At 40.7% G+C, this 22,758-nt stretch overlaps 1 protein-coding gene across 4 annotated transcripts; it reads right to left on the reverse strand.

Moving 5' to 3' along the window:
• Positions 1–477: 477 nt before the first annotated feature.
• Positions 478–20,917, reverse strand: PTGFR (prostaglandin F receptor). 4 transcript variants are annotated; one of them, XM_057375053.1, is made up of 3 exons: positions 20,838–20,917; positions 18,596–19,443; positions 478–2,664 (listed from the first exon to the last, which is right to left on the reverse strand). In XM_057375053.1, exons 2-3 carry the CDS (start codon positions 19,382–19,384, stop codon positions 2,359–2,361), a joined length of 1,095 nt encoding a protein of 364 aa, XP_057231036.1. In that variant the 5' UTR covers positions 19,385–19,443; positions 20,838–20,917; the 3' UTR covers positions 478–2,358. The 4 variants fall into 4 exon arrangements, with proteins under 4 accessions (XP_057231036.1, XP_057231044.1, XP_057231016.1 ...); XM_057375061.1 differs by lacking the exon at positions 20,838–20,917 and adding an exon at positions 20,593–20,700 and having other exon boundaries at positions 18,917–19,443; XM_057375033.1 differs by lacking the exon at positions 20,838–20,917 and adding an exon at positions 20,593–20,700.
• Positions 20,918–22,758: the final 1,841 nt, after the last annotated feature.

A 22,758-nucleotide genomic window follows, 5' to 3' on the forward strand; every position in this document is an offset into this window, starting at 1 on the left:
TGAGATGAAATGAGATGAAATGATAACCCAACCCTAACAGGTCTTTGGGTGGCTGCATCCTGAGCTGCCTCTGCAGGCTTTCACAGCACTGAGCAAGGCAAAATATCAACAGCAAACTCACACTTTTGCAAGTGTTCACACTGTATGTGAAATGTGGGAGGATATTTGGATAAAAGTACCTCCATCCCAGGCACCAAACTGCCTCAGTTGCCCTTTTATTTGCATTTTCTAAGCAGGGTCACCAGAATGTGCCCTTGGTGTCTCAGAGCACCCACTGCTCGTGTGACAGTTGGGTACAAACCCTGAGCCCTCACTGGCCTCCCCTCTGCCTTCCCAGCTGAGAGTACACATGGGAATGGCAGCACTGSGCTTGGATCCAGCACCAGGCTTTTTGTGGAAAGGATTATTTTTAATTTATTATTTTTATTCAATATTTTTTTGTTACGCAAAAATGTCATGACTCTCAGGATACGGTTTGGTAACTTTAATGAGGCTTTGCAATTTACACTCAATGTGTATTACTACACAAAATATAAGAAATCACATATACATATAAACTCTGTTTGTTTTACAAGCCAACCAGTATGAGCTACACGAGCYACACTTACTCACGTAACAGAACAGAACAGAACATGGTCAAGCTTCATTCACCAATCAAATATCTCAAAAATTTATGGACCAACATCTTTTTGCAGCTGCTAAAACAACAATCTTCCATACGGAACAAATAATTTATGTCAACAGATACACTGACATCACATTTTACAAAATGAAAAAGCCAAGTTGAGCACTGACTGAATGCTTCCAGATTTCAGCAGAACTCACGTGAAGCAATAGTGCAGAACTTATACAGCATCAAATCTGTCCACAGTTTGTCAGCCCTATGACTGAAAAAATAAATCACATACAGAAATTCTTTAGGGTGAACGAAGCCATTTCATTATAGGGTTATTTAACCCACTTATTTGTCAACCTTTTTAAAACAAAAAGGAAATAGATTTAAAAAAATTTAAAAGAGAAATATTTAAATCTTTTGGGTTTTTATTTTCTGACTTACAAACTATTCTCACATACAACATGAAGTTGTACTTTGTGAATAGTTTTGGTCCCTCAGACCGTCTTCTTAGTGAATCTGTTTTTAACTACTTTGTTCAAATACACCAACACCTCACTAATGTAGTTATTTGAAGTTAAGTAGGTAAAAATAACATAGACCTATCTTAAGACAATACCTCTCATTTTTGGCTTCTGAACAGCATACAGACACAAAAAACCAAAGCTTCTTTTAGCAGCATTAAAGGTGAAGGGCCTTCTGTGTGAAGTTTTCCTGAAAATTTTCAGGTACCTTCAAATACATTGAATGCTCTCAGCTCTTCAGACACAGACCCTGCAAAAACTGAGCATTCAGTTTGCTTTCACAAACAAAACCCTGCTCCCAAAGCAGTTCCCTGCAGAGGTGCTCATTTGGTCACACACATTTTCACGAGACACGTGTGACCTTTTACAAATGAAGCAGATGTATCACGTGAGTGTTTCAGCACACACACTTGGGGAATGCTYCCAGAATCATCCTTCGGTTTGGGAGGGAGGCGAAATCTACAATTTTCACAGACTAACCACTGCTTTATGCCTGTTAGTTTCAACAAAATYTGTTGAACGGACTAAAAGCTCACCAATACATCTCAAAACATAACTATAAGCAAGCTGAGCTCATCTGCTTCGGTGTTCCCACAGGGAACCTCAGGTTTTGTCAGTGATTTGAAAGGAACACTAACACTGATGAAGTTTGCAGCTCTTCCAAAAATTCATGGAGCAGTAAATAATTACGAGGTCAAGTCAATGAACCAGGCAAAGTGGATCATTTAATAAACTGGGCATATGCAAAATGTCTTTTATACATACAATTGGTAAATTCGGTGCCTAGAAGCACAGAATACCCTTATGGAAAGGATGCTGGACTTCATTTAAGAAAACAGTGATTCTGAAAAGGGTGTGGGGGTATCTCTGGTAGAAAAAAACACCCCTTTCAAAAATCACCCTGGAGATCACTTTTAAGCCTGTTAAGGTGAAGAGTTTGGTGGGGAGTGCTACAAGGAGCTCTCTTCACTTTAGTACGTGGAAATGAAGAATATGGATGATTTATCATGCCACTCCCAGTTTTTGAAGGGATGTACTCTAAAGTGAATTAAAACATTCAAGGGCACCTTTTGGAGTACCAGCATCAAACTGGTAACCAGCAATAGCAAACCACTCACAATTTAATACAAATGCCAAACCCCTGAGCCTTGAAACTCTTTTCAAGGTACTGCCCATGCAGGAGCGTTGCCTCCATCATCTCTTCGTAGACTGGATTAAACTTTATTGTCCCATGGAGCTGAGAGGCTGTAGGTTTGTCTGTTTGGAACTTACTGGTGACTCAGATATTGCTGCAACTTTSAGAGAATTCTTGATGGAGCTGAGCTCCCACATGTGCAAGTTTATGACGTGCACGCCACAACAGCCGCTCGTGATCTTGTAGAGGTTTTTAAGCACAGCCTTCCGGAGGAGAATGTACACCCAGGGATCCAAAATCTGATTCCACGTGGCCATTCGGAGAGCAAAAAGGATCGTCTCACAGGTCTCCTTTGAGCGACCCTCGTTAATCCCAATCCTGGCCATGGTCACCTGAAAAGGGAATATTTTAAAATTATGCATCAAAAAATACACCAAGAGAGCATGCAAATTACCTGAAAATCGAGTATTTTTAAACTGCACATTAAAAAATACACCAAGAGAGTGYGTAAATGAGTGAAATAATTTCGGCATTGTCTGTAATCTTTACACCTTCACAGCATTAATGCATGCCAATTGAAATGTAAACGCTTTCAGGCACAGAACGTTTATCATCTTAGAAATCCTCTAATGTTTTACAAAGGACATACATGTGTCTCTGCTGAATTACTGCTGCTGAGCTTGGAGCAGAGGATGGCAGCCAGCCAAGGAATACTCTTCAAATGAGGGATTGATCTGAGCAACAAGTAAAAACTTAATCCAGAATTTGAGCTAACAGAGCATGCCAAGACTGTTCCAGAGATGGATTTTCTCAAGGACAGAAGCCACTTGTAGGTCAGCACATTTTTATAAGAGCTATTTATCTTTTTACCTTTTYCTAATTAAAGGCTGCAGAAGGAACCCGTTACCTTGATTTCAACAAGAAGATTCCCATGTTTCATGCTGCAGCAGAACACAATTTATTGACACCAGAGGATTTAGAGGTTTAGGAAAATTTAAGCCATGGTGACAAAAGGCACCGATACCCCTCCCCTTGCCATTGGAGACCCAGAGGGTTTCACTCATCCCTGGAGGTGCTGCACATGGACAGACCTCCACCAACCCAACAATACTACCAGAGCCAGCAATTCCACACGGTGGAACTCCAGAACAGCGTGGCAGGACAGCATCTGGCAGAGGATACCCAAGGGCTACACCAGCTCTGTGGMTCCCCGCTCTGCAGAGCAGCCCCAGGGAAACTGAGGCCACTGGGACTCGTGCCCTGCAGACACCTCCTCCACAGGCTGGCTGCCACTGGGGGCTGTAACCTGAGCTCCTGCCTGAAGAAAGCCTGGTCTGCCAAGCCAGGAAATTGCCAGAAGACGGTAAATTATCCCTCCCTGTTATTAATGTTAAAACCACATGAAGACTTTTTTGGTAGAAAGATGAAACACTGTAAGGCTTTTGGTTCCAAAGCCTTTAAAGTGCTGCAGTTATTTAACTAAGAAATGGGATATTTTACAACTGATGCTGTGAGTACACTGATTTATTGGGCAATGAGAGGTAGGGTCAGTCTGTCCAAGAGCAGAGCTGCAGTTTCAAAAAGATACACTGAAAAAAAAAAGCTAACAGAAAAACTTAAAAGCAATAATTAATGAAGCGAGAAAACAAAAGCCCAGTATTCCAGCAAACCTATTTTACTCCTTTTTAAATGTTTCTCTGTATTTCCAGAYCCTACCTATGGCTTGCAGGTCACCACATCTCAGTATAATATATATTATATATATTTTGAATGGCACAAAGTGAATGCACAAAAGGACACTGAACCTGTTTGATGGAGCATTTGATTGAGGGTTTCTGTAGGGCATTTCTGGGGGCAGCAAAGGAAGCCCCAAGGAACACTGCTAAGGAAGCTGGTGGGACTGGCAGGAGCRCAGCTGGGAACTGGTGTGGGGAGGAGGAGGAATGTCTGAGCACCACGCCAACACAAACACCAGCCAGTTCCCTGGAGCTGCTCCGCACCCCACAACCACCGGGCACATTCCTCTCTGACATCAGCAGCCCACCCAAACTCCAACAGCTCCTTTGGCTTCTGCAGGGCATGTTTTTTGAGGAGAGGCTACATTTTATTTATCAGAGGTCCAATACCACAAGGAAAACTCAGAATACTCCTTACTCTGCAAACAGGTCTGGGCAGCAAGTGACAGCTCAAGAGAGCTCACAGACCAATGTCCTTACCCCACACAGCACATCTGACTTCATACTGACACACAGGYTCCCAATCTGCTCCTTGATGAGCCTCAAAATTCATTTATTGTTCCTGTCTCACGTTCTCTGGAGTTAATAAATGCCAAATCCATGGCAATTTCATGTCCAGAAAAACRAGCAGTAGATGTTGCCAATAAGGAAAGTAGCTCCATCCAGATTTTGTAAAACTTATTTTCTCCTGTTACCTAAAGCACTCGTGAAATTCCCTTCTGTTTGGAAACAATTGCCTCTAAGTGAATCCATTCATTTGTTCAACAAACTACCTCTGCTTTGATTATGGATTTGCATGAAGTAAATCAGGATAACAAGGAAAATGGATAAATAATTCATAGATTCTGACACTTGGAGAAGCCTCATCCAGAACATTTCTGTTGCCTCTTCTGAACACTGGACATACAGAAAGTGACAGATCTGCACTCCCACAGGGCAAGTTGAGCTTATTTACACACACACATATTTAAGTAACTCTGCTCTGAATCCCTGGATTTGAATAATAAGATAAAATCTAATTATCTAAAAATTTTGCTTTATAAAATAAGATTTTCCTAATCWTATTACTTATATTATTTGGGAGCATTATGCAGAAAATAAAAAATTCTTCCTTTCTTTTATCGCTAAAACTAATATAAAATATTAGTTATAAAATACTGAAGTTCTGAGAGCCAATAGAGRAATAGACTAAGGCAAAGAATCTCATTGCAGCCCTGAACATGAGCACTTTTACCCTAAAACATTTGTGGTAGAGCAGCAGAACATGTTGCCATCACATGAGTATGAAGTGAGAGTTTCTCACTTCTCCCAAGAGACTACTCTGGACTGGGGGCTCTTCATATCTTCTAAAAAACCATGTAAGAAAACTGCAAAAAACTGAAATCAGCTGCACCAACAGTGCAAAGAGGAGACTGTGTCCTGGAGCCTTTCTAAAATCATCTCCTGATTTTTAGAACAAGACCTAAACTTCAGCAGAGAAGGGGTAGAATGGAATGAAGCTAATATAAATTATTATTTCTATCACGTTTTCATAGTCGACCTGCTTTATTTAAATTCTTAAAATACTGTTCTGAAGTCAGTTTGAAACCATAAATTATGAGAAGGACTAACATGCTACCAGCTGTTTAATAAAGGCTCTCACTGAAGCAAAACACGCAGACAGTCTGCATTTGCTCCCTGAGTGTGAGAAACYCATATCACTGAGCTGGTTCAAGGTGTCAGCTCCAGAACTGCCACCAGAGCTTGATGCAGTGCCAAGGGACTTGTGACAGCAGGCAGAGAAAGGACACATCTTTCCTTCTCTTTTGACTATTAGTGGTCAATAATTAGTCCAAAGTCAGAAAACCAACCCAAACACATTTCTTTCCTCTCCCTGCAGGTCCATTGGGTCTGTGTGACAAAGGAATTCTGTTCCCTGCAGCCAGCCCAGCACACAAGTGGGGAAGAGGCAACGCTATTGCATCACATCTGATCGCCTTTGATCTCCACTGCTGGAGTTAACATTCATGCAGATTCAGCAGCATGACTCAAAAAGTTAATTCCCAGCGGGTAAATAATAAACGCAACTCGTGACGTTTTCTAACGGATTTAGAAATGTAAGAATGCAAGTAGCGCTTTGCTGAATTATTCAATGTTTATATGAGGACAGCTGTAGTATGTCTCCCTGGTTTGCAAAAAAAAAAAAAAAAAAAAAAAAAAAAAAAAAAGGAAAGTATGACATGATGTAACCATGACAATTCAAACTTTCTTTAGAAAAGGTACAATAAAAGCATCACTGTAAAAGCAATTTTTTTTAAACCAAGGGTACCTGCTTGGAAGATATAAAGTTACTCTGACTCATACTAGTCCTTGCTGGTCTAAGAAAGGACCTGAGAATTCCCTGTCCCTAAAAATATAGAGAGACAAATCAAATTTGTGTCAAGGAAAGACTTGACAAAGTACATTAAGCTTCCACATATTTTTGTCCAATTTTAAGCTTCCTTAAAACCAAAGCTCARTTGGCAAGATCCAGAAAGTCTGATGGAAAATTTTTTGAAACACATTGAAATTGTTGATGTCTTCAATTGTGCACTTAGCAGACTGCATCAGAGAATTGCCCTCAGGGACAAAGCTCAGTGCAACAAACTGAAAAAAACTGCTCCAAGGTTTCACACCACTCTCCAAACATAAACAGCACTAATTTAATTTTCCTTCTGATTGGATGTWCACGAGAACAACCAATGGGCTGAAAGGCTGCGCTGCTGAGTCTCATTCCTGTTAGTACTCAAGGACAGCCAGGCAAAACAAGAAGCAGACTTTAGAGCTRGTTAAGAAATGAGACAAAAATGTGACTTTGATGCACTTCAGTGCACAGGCTCTAAATGCAGGTTCCATCCTTGACTTCAGGAAACTGGATAAAAACCAGTCACCAAGAGATGGAYGTGGAAAGCAGAGTAGACAAATATCGGAAATTCTCGTTTTCTGCAGCTCAGCCTTGGGACTCCACTTCCCTGTGGGAACCTTGCAGAGCCTCCCAAGCCTCTTCCTCTTCCTTTGGATTTCCTTAAAGCAGTTCTGAGAACTTCCATTAATCCATTAATTAATGGATTTTTCAGTATTTGCAGAACACTTATATTTTGTCACTATTATCTATGTTGAACCCTAAGGTACAAATCCCCTTCTCCTAAACCACACAGCACTCAAGGAAGAACTTTACTGATTATGTCCCAATCCACGAAAACAAAAAATATATACTTATTTTGAATTTCTAGAGTTTTTGMAGCTTTCACCTTTCATGTTACAAAAGCAGCTTCAGTATAACAGGCAAGGGATCATACAAGACGACCTTTTGTAGAACTATATGAACACCGATTTTAACAAAAAAACCTGGCAAAACCTCCTAGCAGGAGAAAGAAATAAAAATGTATATATCTTCACATTTTATGTACTATTTAATATCTCCCATTTATTAGAAAAGTTATTAGAAAAGAAATACTGATAGCAAGTTGCTTGTACCATTGGTCTTGCAGCATACCAGCCAAGCATTTGTTGCAACAAAGCTGAATATGCTTCGTTTTATTTTTTATGTGATTCTCTAAGTCAGTTTAAAAACAAGGGCTTCCAAGAACAACATGCAGTGCACCAATTCTGCCATCAAAATGCTAGTACACACTCTGTTCTACTTATGCCACATAATGATTTTTATGTTCTTGCAATGACTTGCAATGTTTTTCCCCTAATGCTTTCTTTTCCCCTTCTAAAAGAAAAACATTAACCATATCTTCAACTTTTATATACCAGATAATCACTTAACTTAGCAATTAAATTCTAACWGAGCATAGTGATTTTATAAAATATGTCAATTTAGAAAGGAATTGTAGACGAGAAAATACATGAGCCAGCTTTCCTTCACATCAAAGTCCAGAGGTACTCCTAAGGGCATATGGAATAATTCCTTATGTAAAATTTTGCAGGATCAGCTCTTGAGAAGCAGCAGCAGAATAAGGGAGTCTCCTTTTTTCTAATGTATATTTCTGTGATCAAGTAATAATGACACTAAAAATTAAGAGTGAATCCACTGGCTCACTATTCGCCCCCACTAAGAAGGAACTGCAGAAACCTTTGGAAAGTATCGTAAAGCTGAAGGAGTTCAGAGGTGTGAAATGTTCAAAAAGTACAGAGAAGACAGGAAAGCACAATTTTTTTCACGAAGCAAATACAAGTATTTTCTCATATTGCTTTCCCAGACACAGTCCAGTCTGTGACCAGGTAACTTGTTACTAAAGTTGACAGGAATGAAATTATGAAGTAAACCTCAAAACCMGAGGGAGGGAGGGGGTGCACCTGAACTTGAAAACATTAACTGAAACTTTTATTTTCTGTCAACTTTTCCCTTAGTCACTATCTATTTTGCATCAGTTTTGCAGCAGTGTAAATTCACGTGGGCATTCTAGGTTACTTCTCTTTTTTTCTCCTAGGTAATCCAAATATTTCTATCTTGGATTGACAGCCCCCTTTATTTCCTTTCCTTCCCATCAAAATAAGAAATACTTTAGTTCAACTAGCTGGCAATGYAATTACTCTCACAGCTTAATTGATAACTTATTTGAAAGGAAAGCATTGTGGATATGGATAGAATAGCAATGGAAACAGTACATGACTCATTTCATAATGAAAAGACATAGCGTCCATACCAAAGTCAAATAAACAACCTGTTTCCTGAGCTGCATGGTTTAAAGTTACAAGAAAKCCAGTTTCCATAGCATGAGGAATGTATTCTGCCTAAGAACAAGGCCTGTAGCAAAAATCTCTTGCACAAAAAAAATAATTTTATAGATTAAATATTCTTTATGCAGCAATGGAAAATTTACAGGACAATTTTAAGGACCAGAAAACAATTCAGTATTTTTAATATGTATAATAAGGACCATCTTTAAGTATTTTGGGATGCAAGGACATATTTGGCACTCATTTATTCTTCCATTAGTGTGTTAGGTAAAGCTTCAAGCCTGGACATGACCTATTACTTCTCTACTGTTGCTTTGTTTTTCCACGTTTTCACACTCATTTGGTGAAAACAAAAATCACATATTTAATGGCTAAATAAATATTCCAATGTATTTAGAAGCAATGTAACTTCTCTCTCTAATACCCCACAAATATTCAAAGAAATAATCACAAGTAACATGTGATGCTGGGGAGGAAGAGAATTGTCTGCATGGAGAAAGAGACAATACACAGCCTGGGGGGAAGAGGATCTGCAAAAAAAAAGATTTGAAGAGACTCCTATGATCATCAAGTCCTGCCATTAACCCAGCACCACCACATTCACCCCTAAACCTTTCCACGTGCCCAAGTGCCTCATCCACACGCCTTGTCAACACATCCAGGGATGGTTATTTTTCCCATCCAAAAATTCCAGCACTTTCCCGGGCAGCCTATTCCAATGGCTGATCACCCTTGCAATGAAGATGTGTTTTCCTAATTTCTAATTAAAACCTCCCCTGKTGATCCTGTCCCTGTTGAAGATGGATTGGAGTCACCTAATGACTTGGTGCCATCTGATTTGTAGTRTTTGAAAAATCTGACTGGATGCAAAAGAAGGCATGATGATGGCTTTCATGATATTCTTTTTAGATCACGTTTGTAAAAGTGACTTATGTATCATTCTGGAGGAGTAAACTAGGAAATCATGGTCAGAAATATCAAGACTAATGAATTAACAATGTATTTACCAAGTTGGAATATATAATATGCAATTACTTTTTTCTTTTATGCTGGCAAATAAATTGAAAGRGCCTGCTGTGCAGCTCAACCACCTTTCAGGAGGATCGAAGAGAAAAATCGAGTCTCCATTTAAGAGTGATTTATTTCTCATTACTTCTGCAAATGCACGCTTCTGGTAAGACGTGCATTCAATTTTATATCCAATTCACTAATGAACYGTAAATCCTAAAACAAATTGCTGCCACTCACAGGGATCCTCACCTCCTTTCTGCCTCTCTGTCTCTTTTTCCATGCAGCGACGCAGATGAGAACACTGAAGAGCTGCTCACATCCCTGCCAGCCCAAGAGCCTTCCTCCCCACAAATTCATGTCCTGGTGTCAGTCACAGCTTTGGTCACAAGGTAACTCTTGAGATTCACTGCATCCTTTTCATCCCACCTCACTTCTGAGATTTCAGGAGCCCACATGTCCTGAGGGCAGCACACAGGTCCAGGGCAGCAGGAGAGCAGTCACACATTTCTCATTCTCCAGTGATAATTAATCTGTGATTCCTGTGAGTTTAGTATTGATGCCTAATTATCTCAAACACTTCAGTTCAGGGCATCCCTTACACAAAGGCTCATCTTCAGCCTTGTTTGGGAAATCATGCACAAGCAGGGCTCTCGTGRCACTCAAACCCTTCAGCAGAGGGCTCTGACCAAACACAAGAGCCCAGAGCAGGCTCAGGAGCTGCTCTGCATCCCCTGGACAGGTGAGTGCAACCCTGCAGCAGCAGATGGGACAGTGCCCACAAAGCACGCTGCTCATCCATTTCACCTCAACCAATACCAAAATAACCCCAAAAAATGAGTCACAATTATTAAAATTTGACTGTCAGCCCAGGTGTAAGCCCTTTCTGCATTGCTCTGCTCGATGATCACTGCTGTTTCCCAGAGCCCTGGTGGCACGGTGCTCCTGCACTGCTGGGCACAGAACGGGCACCCTCCATCCTCGGGGAGCCTGCAGCCCAAACTGCAGCTCAGCAATTCCTCTCACACATCAACAAACTCTAGTGAGACAAGCAGCTGGTACTAGAAAGCGTTTATAAGCACCATGCCACTCTGAAGATTGTAAATTAACACCGTGATAATTATCTTACAGAATATATGAGCATGTATTACACCCTGATGTCTGTCATTAAAACTGGGGAGGATGAARGACTTGCTGGAGTTTTTCCATGTGAGTGTATTACTCCCTGAGATTTTTCAGCAACAACTTTACCATTTAAAGCATTTAGATAGCCAGGAAAGACAGCTTTCCTAAAATAACCATCCAAAAATGGTTATGCCATGTATGACATTTTCCAAAGATGGTTATGCAGTGTATGACATCTTCAAGTAAGAAATGCCTGAATAAGCMTAATATCTAAGAAACAGGAAGAATTCCCTTACATCAAATAACAGAATGAATGTCAAACTGACKTACTTTCTAATATCAAATACAGAATCCAAAAACTTTACCAAGTGAAATAAACAAGGAAAGATTATGAATGGCAAATTTACTTTGGTGAAGTTTTCAGAATTTCATTTCTTGGGATGGAAACTTCAAAATTGAAAAAGAAAAATCAACATTTTCTGTGAAAGTCCCTGACACCTATTTGAAACAAAATACTGTGTTTCAATTTACAGAACTTCATGGTTCAACCCGGTATATAACACCTTAATTTAAAAATCAAGAGGTAAGCAATTAAAAAAGAAAACCAGAACCACATTATTCTGAAAATGTCATGTTCTCCCATGACTGGAAACCTGCCTTCCCTACTTTTTCTCTCCAACACAATCTTATTGTATTCTGACTGCACTGCATTTTCAGAAAAGACTTTACGTAAATTTTTCCAAACAGCACAAGTAAACATAGATAACAAAAACTAAATTTATGCTTCCCCAGAAGCCTCTGGTAAAGGGCAATTTGTCAATCTCAGCCCTCCTTCCTTCCCTGGTTCGTATCATCATCTCTGCCCATTTCTTCTCCAGCACTTTCCTGCTGAGAGTATCTCAGCTCCCTGACTTCTGTGGGAGGGGGTAAACATTTGAATTACAAATATAGCCACAATTAACATCGAGTTTGTAAGCACTCTGTGATAAACTACGCCCTGGCCCACACTTACAAACTTTTTTTTTTAAAATGATTCATACTTCTCAAAAAGGATAAGGCTTGTAAGATCTCTATGCACTGTAAAAGATGAAAACAGGAACAGACCAATTCTGAACACTAAAACAGTACCTTTAAAATTCAGTATCATTTTAGATAGGTATAGTCTAAAATGAATCTCATTCCATTTCTCATCTAACCTGGTGGAAATTAGCCAGCTGAATCTTAGCCTCCTAAGAATCCAAAATAAAAGGAAGTTCTCTTCAACCCRTACTAAAATAGGTATGAAAATCTTATCCAAGGCTTTCTAGTATCATAGAAACACATCTGAATAGGTGGACTGGATTAAAATGCATTGTATTAAACTTTGTTACTGGGAAGATACTTCTTTCAAACTTCAATCAAAATGAATGTTCTCTTTCCTTTAACCTGGAAAATGACTTATGTATTTCGAAATACCTTTTGGGCCATAATATTAACAATGACAGTAACCTTTCAGCAATTTAACCTGGAGTTACCAGACCTTGGAGAAACCCGAGCAAGAACAGTAATTGAATTTGCACAGAGTTAATGGATGTATTGAGAAACTCAGCAAGCAATCAAAGGACCATGATAGGAGGGAGAGTGAGAGCCCTTTCTCTGGTGCAGCTCAAAAAGACAATCAAACTCAAGATATTTTTCTTTTCAGAAGAACTTAGGGAGCATTTTATTCATTCAAACTGCCACTCCTGATCTCCTCTGACACAGCAAGGTCTGGAAAGTAATAACTACCTACAGTCRAAATAACTATCACTGTAGTGACGCTTCAGAGGTGTATCAGGCAGTCCTGCTGCTGGCAAAAAGCATTTTTTCCTTTCCCCATGAAACTGCTTCATTTATTAAAACCTCTGTGACAGCAGTGAGTTCCTAAAAGGGGTTTTCACCCATGCTCAGAGATGCACTGACAGCACCCAAGGAGCTCTGCCATGTGTGAAGGGCTGCCCAGACCCAACATCAGCCCCTTCTGCTGACAATGCATCCTAACTTTGTGTGCTGTCAGCAGGCAAACGTTCTAGCAAGAATTCAATGACAAAAGCCAGCACCAGCACAGTAATTATCACTGATTATCTTCTTTAAAATCTGAATCCTGAAAAGGACGGGTAAGTGTGGTTTTTCCCTCTGAAAGTTTAGAGCAAAGCTGCAAGGTTAGCTGAACATATTTAAGAGTATCTCTCTCTTCTCTATTCAGAAACATGTGACTGGAAACTGAAAGCCTAGTTTACTCTTTTTCCAAAGAAAAGATCACTCTCCCTGTTGACAGTGGAGACACAACAAGCTCGCAGTGGCTGCAGCTTTGACTAATAAAGTGTACGACAATAACAAGATTCTGCAGAGCAGCCCTGCATCTTGGGGCACTCCCTGCYTCTCCTCAGCTGCACTTTCTGACCATGAGAAATCACCAGTCACAAGAGCACAAGGGATAAATTTTTAACTCTTTTGTTGTAGGGACAATACAACCAGCAGTGAAGGCACACAAACAGCATTAATACAGCAGCAAGCTGATGTACCTGATGGCCATTGCACACATAGGCACAAGTCATATTAACAGAAATTTCAACTGCCAGCTTGGTAAAGAAGGCAGAAAACGAGAATGGAGGGAGAGACTTCAAGAGTAACACCGGTATGAACTCCTGGCAAAGTTYTGCATGGCTACACATGCAAAAAACACTCAATGAGATGCACAGAGGACCATCTTGAGCATCAAACTACCTTCTGTTGTACGTAACTACGTGGTCTAGAACTTATGTAGAACCTGCAACAAACTGATCTCCTTCAGCAAAACCTGCAATGAAATGACCTCCTTCAGCACACACCAACAGTGACCCCATCTCTGCACCCCAAATAGCTGGGGGAGCAGCCAGGGTGGATGGGGTAAGGATATTCCAACAAAAGCCTCTCTGTTAGTACATCCCTGCCCTTCTCACCAGCTCCATTCTCCCAAAGGACCACTCACACCAGCACCAGCAGCTCCTGAGCTGAAGTTGCTCAGTAAATTATAAACTGAACACAGCCCTTGGTGCATGAAAACAACCATCAAGACTCACTGCATGAGACAATATGAGCACAAGAAAAGTCAGAGTGAATTCAGAGAGATGCAATTAGTATAACTAATTAGAAAGAGAAGAGATTACATGAGAAGGGACTGATAAAAATTAATCCAAGCAGTAAAAAAAGCAACTGAATAAGAGTKGATTTTTTCATATTAAATAAATAGAGCTCTTTCCAAAAATAACAGGAATGGCTATTTTTTGCAGTAAAGGGGAGGTATAACTGGAATGAAATTAATCAGTTAACTGCATGGGAAAAGATCTTAACAAGAATAATTTGAATGCAAAAGTATTTTTCTAAGTGAAGACTGTGTTTCACACATGAAAAAGGGCAGAAATTCTCCATATCATAATTTGTTCCTGTAAATAAATTCACTCTGAAATAAATCTCTCCTGTCCATAGTTACAGGCAGTTCTCCTTGCTACTCCAGAAAACCAAATTTTGTAAGATGTTTAYCCCTGGAGCCCTCCAGAACACGACATACCGATGTCAGAATTTGCTCATACAAACACAGCTCCAAAACCAAGCTGTTTCATGACACGCCAGATGCCAAGTCACAGCCAASAAACAGCTTTTATATAACAATGTATTTCATCAGAGGTGCTTGTCTCAAAATGCTCCCGCCCAACAACTTGCTTTGGGAATCCAACCCCTAGGGACCAAATTCATCCAGCAGAATTGACATCCCCTTAGCAAAGRGCTGTGGCTCTCACAAGGATGGGGAAAGCTGACACTGTACAGTGAAGATGATGTTACTATCGAAAGAAGATATTTATCCAGAATTACCCACCACAAAGCAAAATTGTTTGGACTGACAGAATAAATGTGCCTCTGCAAATCATTGACCACGTATATAATAAATATATATTTTTTATACATACCATATATATATAATTATACATATATTTACCACATATGTACCACATTATTATAAAACTGATGAATTTCACTTGCTTGGGTTTTTTTATGAATTTTCGCTCACCCTCAACTCCTAAAAAGGAGTTCAGTGTTCCCCCAAAAGCGAAGACACTCCACCATGGAGCTCTCATTCTTGTACTTCATTAAGGAAAGATTCCCTCACAGTGGTAGAAAACTTGAAAAAGCTGCTTATTTTTGAAAAACACATGAGGTGGAGTTTTGAGAAAGAAATCAAATTGAAAAAAAGAAATCAGGAGGTTCCTGTCCAAGAACTCCAGGCAGAGCTCCACAAGAGCCCTGCCATGGGTTCTGCTTCTGAAAACTGTTCCATGTCTTCARGAATCTTAAGATAGAGGTGATGATTGGTTATAATATTATATATATTATTATATACAATACCAAGTGTTAGCTATGTATACATCTACATATCTAAATGCCAAAAAGGCATCAAAACAACTTCACTAACTGAGCAGATGCAGAAGTCAAATTCAATTCCACACCAGACACCATAAAGGACAATCCAGGGTCTTGTGATTCCAATGACATCTGAAAGTGATTTTATCACAGGACTGTGACAATGTCTGAATATTAACTCCACTTGGACAAAAAAAAAAAAAAATCTAATAGTGAAGTGAATCTGCAGTGGGATTACAGTTTTTATGGACTTGATTCTGGTAGCCATACACATATGTGAATGGACATACCAAAATAGATTGAAAACAGAAGGGAAATAAACAAAGCAAACCCCCCCATCAGATGGGGAGTCACACCAAATGAATCCAAACTCTTGTATCTGCAAACCACATGTGGTATGAAACACATTGCCTTCCTCCACTTTCTCTTCAAAAAGTTTGTTTGGTTTCTAATGACTTTGGTTTACTTTGAGGAAACTGACTCCCACAAAACATTTTGTTCTGTATACTCTCTGGGAYAGAGAACACAGGTAAAATTCACAATTCAAACACAGACTTCAAATTCTGACTTTTAGATTTAGCTTGGAAAAAAAAAATTAAAGCAGCAACTGATTGCAGAATAAGCATGTATTTAGTTCCTGTTCCAGAAAACCTCACCTATGAACACCTGCTCATATCTAAGTCAAGAAATACTTATTTTGGTATATGCTGATTATATTATAGAGTGTAAACCATTCATTTCACTAAAAGCCCTGAGACTTTTCACATATATTAGATAAGGTTTGAATCAGCAGTTAATCATAAAGCATACAATTTGATAAAGCTTGGATCACTTTCATGCAGCACTTGAGTATTCGTGACAAAACTTTATTCAACTGCAGGCCAAAAAATAATCTTGCTAAATTAACACCACACTTGTAATTCTGTTTGTATTCTGTTGCTCTCGAAACAAGGAATGGATAAATAAACCAGCAAATTAACTGATATAAACTCTATGATCCTAACAGCTAAAAAAGTAATACCTACAAAGGACCCCATCCCATTGCATTTCCCAGTGAAACTCTGGCTAAAACACAGAGAACTGTGTTCCCAGGCCAGAATATGAATTGTTCACTTCTTTGAAACTTTGGTTCAAGAACTTAATCACACCTTACACTAACTTTTTTTTTTAGATAAGTAACTCTTCTTTACTAATTTAATTTTGCCCATATTGCAGAACTATTTTCTATAATGCCAGGYTGTTTCTGTGTAAGTTTGGCTCATMTCATTTCAAAAGAGATCCAGAGGCAAAGCATCAAAAGTATGCACAGAAAACACCAGCAGATCTGCCACCCAGTGAACCAGAATTCCTTGTGCACCAATTCCCCTCTGCAAAACAGCCCCAAAAATACCAAGTACAAAATTAAGCAAGAAGTCATTTACTGGCTTGTAYTGTAAGGTGATGCAAATAGCAAATTCCGAAAAGGACCCTAAAAAAAATCCTGCTAGAATAATAATTCATCTTCAACTGTAACTTAGATGAAGTTGAATACTTCAAAAAAGTAGTGCTGTGATTTCATTAGATTGCCAAGATTTCTAAAATTATAATTTTATATATATTTAATATATATAATAATGAATTAAGGTTGAATGACATAACAAAATTACCAATACTGAAAGAATAACCACATAGTTTTTTCGAATTAAAAAAGTTTATAGCTCTTCTGACACCCAAGGGTTTTAAAAAAATAAATTAATTAAATTAATCCCTACCTTTAAGACCAATTATTATTATTTTAAATGAAAATAAATGTCACCAGAGGATGCTGCTTTTTCATGGAAAGTAAAGTCATCATTTGAGCTGCTTTTCTTGAAAACCTTTTTCTTGTGCCAGACTTCAGGARGTGTCTGAAGTAAATGTAAAGAAGCTCCCTACAAAACCTGCTATACTGCTCTGACAACTTTGTTTATGCTTCACACAGTACAGGCAAGACACTGACAGAAGCCAACCTGAATTTAAACAATGCTGCAGAGCAAGACTAGAAAAATTATCTATGATTTGAACAAAAGTGAAAGTGTTTTTGTGCAATTCACTGATTGCACATTTRTATCCAGACTTTCTCCTTGAAGTCTGCAATACTGAATTAATTAAATCTGCTTGCCAGAAATACCAAACTGCTGCAGCTACACTAGCATCTAATTTAGAACTAAAGTAACTTCAGACTCTATCATGGGCAGTGAGCAGATGAGATACAGCTGAGTCTGATACAGATCTCAGACTTTAATGTTGATATTTGTTAGCTCAAACCAAAATTGCCCTCATTTGTATCACTGGAAAACTACAGGACCCTGTTTCTAGGAAAGAAATTAAGATTTCATATAAACCCTCTGTGATTTAAACCCTCTGACCTTAGCAGAAAAGTTAAATCTCTTCAGACACGTATACTAGGAGACATAACTAATATCAGCTTTATAATGCCATGATACCACAGGAGCTGTCAAATTCTTTCCCATCTCACAGTCCCACTTCCTTCGACCCTGCTGGCTCACAGAGCGGGCACTGACACGAGTGGCACTGACACGAGTGGCACTGACACGAGTGGCACTGACACGGGTGGCACTGACACGGGTGGCACTGACACGAGTGGCACTGACACGAGTGGCACTGACACGGGTGGCACTGATCCTTGGGGAGGCACAGCAGGGACAGTCACAGGCCACCTGCCCACAGCAGCTCTGCTGCTCCTTTGTCCACACCACAAACATTACAAACCAGCCTGCTTTGGGCTAAACCAAATGTTCATTTCAACCCACCACCAAACACTATCTTTCAAGACAACTCTAAAGCAAAGTTTTTAACAYCCTATTGATGGAGGCAAGGATTTTTAAGTTCTTAACTGCTATCTGCCCTAACACAGCTCACAAGTAGCAGTAAACTGTTAAAATAACAACGAAGATTGCCACAAATTAAAAAATTATTTACACTGTACAGCGTAAAAAACCGTCCCAATCCTAGATGTCACTGAATTTTTGGAAGAGCTCAATATTGGTTCTGGATGATTCTAGCCACAGTTGTGCTACCACTGTCTGCTTCTCAGCACTGGAATTACAGTCCTCACAGTCCCTATATATTTACCTTACTCGATGTATTATTGATTAGAAGTGGAGAATAATTACCAATTTTWTATAGATGCATAGGTACATACATTACGGGCAACATGCTATAAAATCAATATCATTGACCAAGTGGAAGTGTTATGACAGTTTAAGTGCTTTAAAACCTGGAGATAAAAAAGTATAACTTTTATACAGTGAATGTGCATTAAACATTGGCAAACACATTAGGCTCTTACCAGGAATGGGCTCCAGCAAATGCAAGAAACACACATTATAGCCAAGAGCTGAATGATCATTTCAAAATGATGAGATCTGCCTTGTCTTTGTTGACTTTTAAATTTGACTCTTAAGAGGGTAATTCCTGTGACAGCATTGCACAGGAATGAAATAGCAAGGGCCAGGAACCCAAGGCAAGAAAAAAGTAAGAGATAAAATCTGTCTTCCCAGTCCTCAACATGTTCTGTTTTATAGAAGCACCAGGTCCTCGATGCTTGAATTTGGTAGGCTCTAAACCTAAGAATAGGCAGCAAAGCTATAAGAACAGCAAACAGACATACCATAGTCAACATCATTTTCACATGTCTAGAAGTCATTTTTGTAGAGTGAAATATTGGCTTAGTGACTCCAATGCACCGTTCAACAGCCATCACACTGCCCAGGAAGAGCGGGCACAAACCAAAGAAAACCATGCAGATGCCAAAAACACTGCAAAGAATGTTGGACTGGTTAAATCGAATCCAGTCTTTATCTGATGCGTACACAAACACTGCAATGGCTCCGTTGATGAGGTGACCAAAGAGATCTGTGACAACCAAACCACTGGCAAGAAGCAAAAAGGAGGCTTTTGATTTCTGTCTGAATCTCTGGTATGCCTTCATGAGAATTACTATTGCAAGACTGTTGGACAAAATTCCCACCGTCATGAAGATTATGGAAAAGAAAACCGAGATCTTTTTCTCCGTGTGGCACGTTGTGTTTTTCAAGACTCCAAATCCAGCCAGTCCTGGTGATTTTGAACTGTTCATGGTTAGGAAAGGAGACGCAGCCCTCAAAGCATTTCAGCAGTCTTGCAATCAAAAGGCATCTGCAATATTAAAAACAAATATACACAATGCTGTAAAAGGCATACCACTGTTCAAATGGCATTTGAAGCAGAAATTCCATAATATTAGTCTGTGGTACAAATCTAATTTTCCGGTTTTCTGAGTGATATGATACGGCATCACATTTAAAGCCCATCATTCACAGGGTAAAACAATTATCTGCATGCATTAAACAATGTAAATAGAGCCCTACAGGAAATTTAGAGTCTCTGCATGCATAATATATACAAAATAATGCATAAAATATATAATGGCTATGTACCTACAGTAAGAGAAACAATACAAACGGTTCTGGTGGTTAAACTATACTAAAGAAACACTTTTGCAACAAACTCCTAGAATGATAGCATTTAACCAGCCCAGCCACAAGTCAAAAGTGAAGTACTGAAACTGGAGCATTTAGAGATCATAATCATACCCCATTTTTAAACATTTATTTTCAAAACAGTGTCTTAACATMTTTTAAACAATTCTCCCACAACTTCATGTTTCAAAGCTTTAACCAGCACTTTAGCCTCCAACCTCCCAGTGCCTTCGCTGAAGCACAAACTTGGTTTTCAGACGCGCCGTAATTCATAAACCAATTCAGCAAGTTACGTTACACTTTATCTCCCATCTCTATTCCAAGGACATTCCTAATAGCAAAACCTTCCCAGGCAAAAAAAAAAAAAAAAAAAGAAAAAAAAAAAAAGTAGGAAAAAATTAAAGGGCAGGGGATAATACCCTATATTACAAACTGCAGCTGAAGCCTGGTTACGGAGCTACATCGGGAACGGGGCACGCCGGAGCCAGGGACAGCTCTGCCGTTCGACGGAGAAACCCGAGAAACCCTCCGACGGAGCCGCGCACCGCAACCTCTCCGCACGGCTCTCCGCGGGCACGGGCGGACACACGGGCTATCACAGAGATGGGCACACAAGGGCGAGCACACACAGAGATGGGCTCACACAGAGACGGGCTGACACAGGTGGGCAGCCCCGGTGCCGGGGCAGCGGCTCCCCCGCCCGCCGCCCCGCTCGCCCTTAAGCGCTGCCGCCGCCGGGGGCGGGGCGATCCCGGCTCACGGGCACAAGTGCCACCGTCCCCGACCGTCCCGGGCCACCCCCGCCGTGCCGCCGCTCCTTCCCTACCCCGGTGTGAGTGTCCGTCCCGGCCCCGCCGCCGCTGCCGTCCGCTTGGCCCCGCGGGGCCGGAGAGAGCGCAGCGCGGAACTCCGCCGGCCGCCACCGCTGCCGAGCCCCGCTCCGCCGGCGCCGCCCGCTCCCGCCCTCCCTCCGCCTTCCCCCCCGGCCTCCCGGCCGCCCTCCCCACCCGCCGCCCCCGGGACGCGCTCCGGCTCCGTCCCGGCTCTGTGGCGCTGCCGGAGCCCACGCACCTCGGCCGCTGTCCCGGGAGCGCAGCCCTGCGCTCGCCTTCCCGGCGCGGCTGCGGAGCGCTGATGGAGCGGCAAGGACAGCGGGCTGCYGTGTCACACCTCAGCCACGGGCGACAGGGCCACCCCAGCCGGGTAGGGCGAGTTCCTGCCACCAGGCTGTAGCAACTCACGGGGCAACCAAATCTGTCCTCAGCCACAGCTTCACCTCTYCCTCACTTCCCACGTGTTTCTCCCCACCCTGGCACTCGAGCGGCGCGCAGGGAGCTCGGGAGCACACAGCCCCAGGAACACGGTCAGGGATGCAGCTGGGCACATCACTGCAGCTGGGCATATCACTGCCGCTTGACACATCCCTGGATGCGCTCCCCTTGCCCCTCCCAGGTCAAGTGGAGCTAACAGTGCTCCTCGAACCGTTTCTCCACTGAGAACGCATCCAGATGAGGCATTTATGATACGACAGATAAGGCTGGAAATTCAAAGGTTCTTTGTTTCCCATCAAGCACTCAGGCTGTTCCAACTTGAAGTTATAGATAACTTTTAAGTTTTCATCCATCAATGTCCAGGACAGCCAAGCAGGCCTAAATGAGAACATGTATTAAGAACTCTTACTACAGAAATAAGCCAAAATATGAAATCAACATCAAATTATAAAATGAAACTGTAAAATATTACGGAATTCGTCATGGGCCACAATGATGAACTTAAATTTGTTTTCACTGGCACACAGCCTTGAGCTGTACTACTCTTGGCACCACAAGACAATTACTTAAAACTTAAAATTCTCAAATATATTACAGTACTCATGAAAACAGGAGTGACCAAAATTGTCCCATCACAGCCTCTGCTGTGGGTCCTGASTGGGGAGCTGCTGCTTTCTTAGGGGGGAGCAGTCTTTCCACAGGTCAAACACCTGGGCTGTGGGAGAGGAAGGATTAATGTCCTTTTCATCAGGGCAGTGGCTCTTATTCTCATCAGCAGTTTTACAGGAAACCATTATGGAGCTGGGTTTGATTGCRTTCCTTTTTATGTCTGAGAACAAAAGCTGTAGGTGCAGGAGCCACAGTGGAGTGTTTCCTAGAGGCTTTGTCCTTCTGGCTGTTCAAAGACTGCCAAAGACTGAAGAAASGGTTGCAAAACCCTTGACTTGTGGATACTCCAAGAATCAGGATGATAAACACTCCTTCTGCTACAAGTTTTGACTTGAACAAAGGAACCATCCAATGGGTTTAAATTCAAAAGCAATTCTTTAATATATAGAATGAGAAAGAGATACAGAGATAAAAAGACATCTCTTGTCCTCTGACAATTGCAGTCCACCCATTGGTTACCAAACAGTGGGAAGAAAATGTAAAAAACAACCTTCTGGATGGGGAAGCGTGTTGCTGGTTGGCAAGTACAGTAAGGAAATCCTCAAAGCTTCCTGATACAAATCCAGGAACATACTCAAATGTTCCTCTAACTTTTTGCTAAATGCCAGCTCCAAACAACCTTGATGTAAATGAACAGGTAGTAATTTGAGTAGCAACAACAAAGTTGGTGGAATGCAAATAAAAACAATATTTCTTCGTCCTTTTTCATTCATGCATAAATTTCTTGTGCAGCTTTCAATGACAGCTACYATATACTTTTATTATATTCACAGTYCTTGCTGCAAAACATTGGAAACCTTTTCCTTTTCGTGCATAACAACAGTGTCATCTTTCCTTTTAGTGAAATAGCAATGATATAAAAGCCTTTATATTTAGGAGACAAAAGTAGTAAATCAAAATAACCATAGATGGAAATCATTAATATAGGATCAGATTTGGGGCACCTCAGTCAAATAAAACTGTCAGTGGAGATCCTTCAGTTAAATGCCACGTTATTCAGCCCGCAATTGTTTGAGACAAAAAAAAAACTTCTGAGGCCACAGATATCGACA

Source organism: Malurus melanocephalus, unplaced genomic scaffold (assembly GCF_030028575.1).
Source record: "Malurus melanocephalus ecotype Western Australia unplaced genomic scaffold, MMel_1.1 scaffold_8, whole genome shotgun sequence".
In the NCBI taxonomy this organism is placed as follows: Eukaryota; Metazoa; Chordata; class Aves; order Passeriformes; family Maluridae; genus Malurus; species Malurus melanocephalus.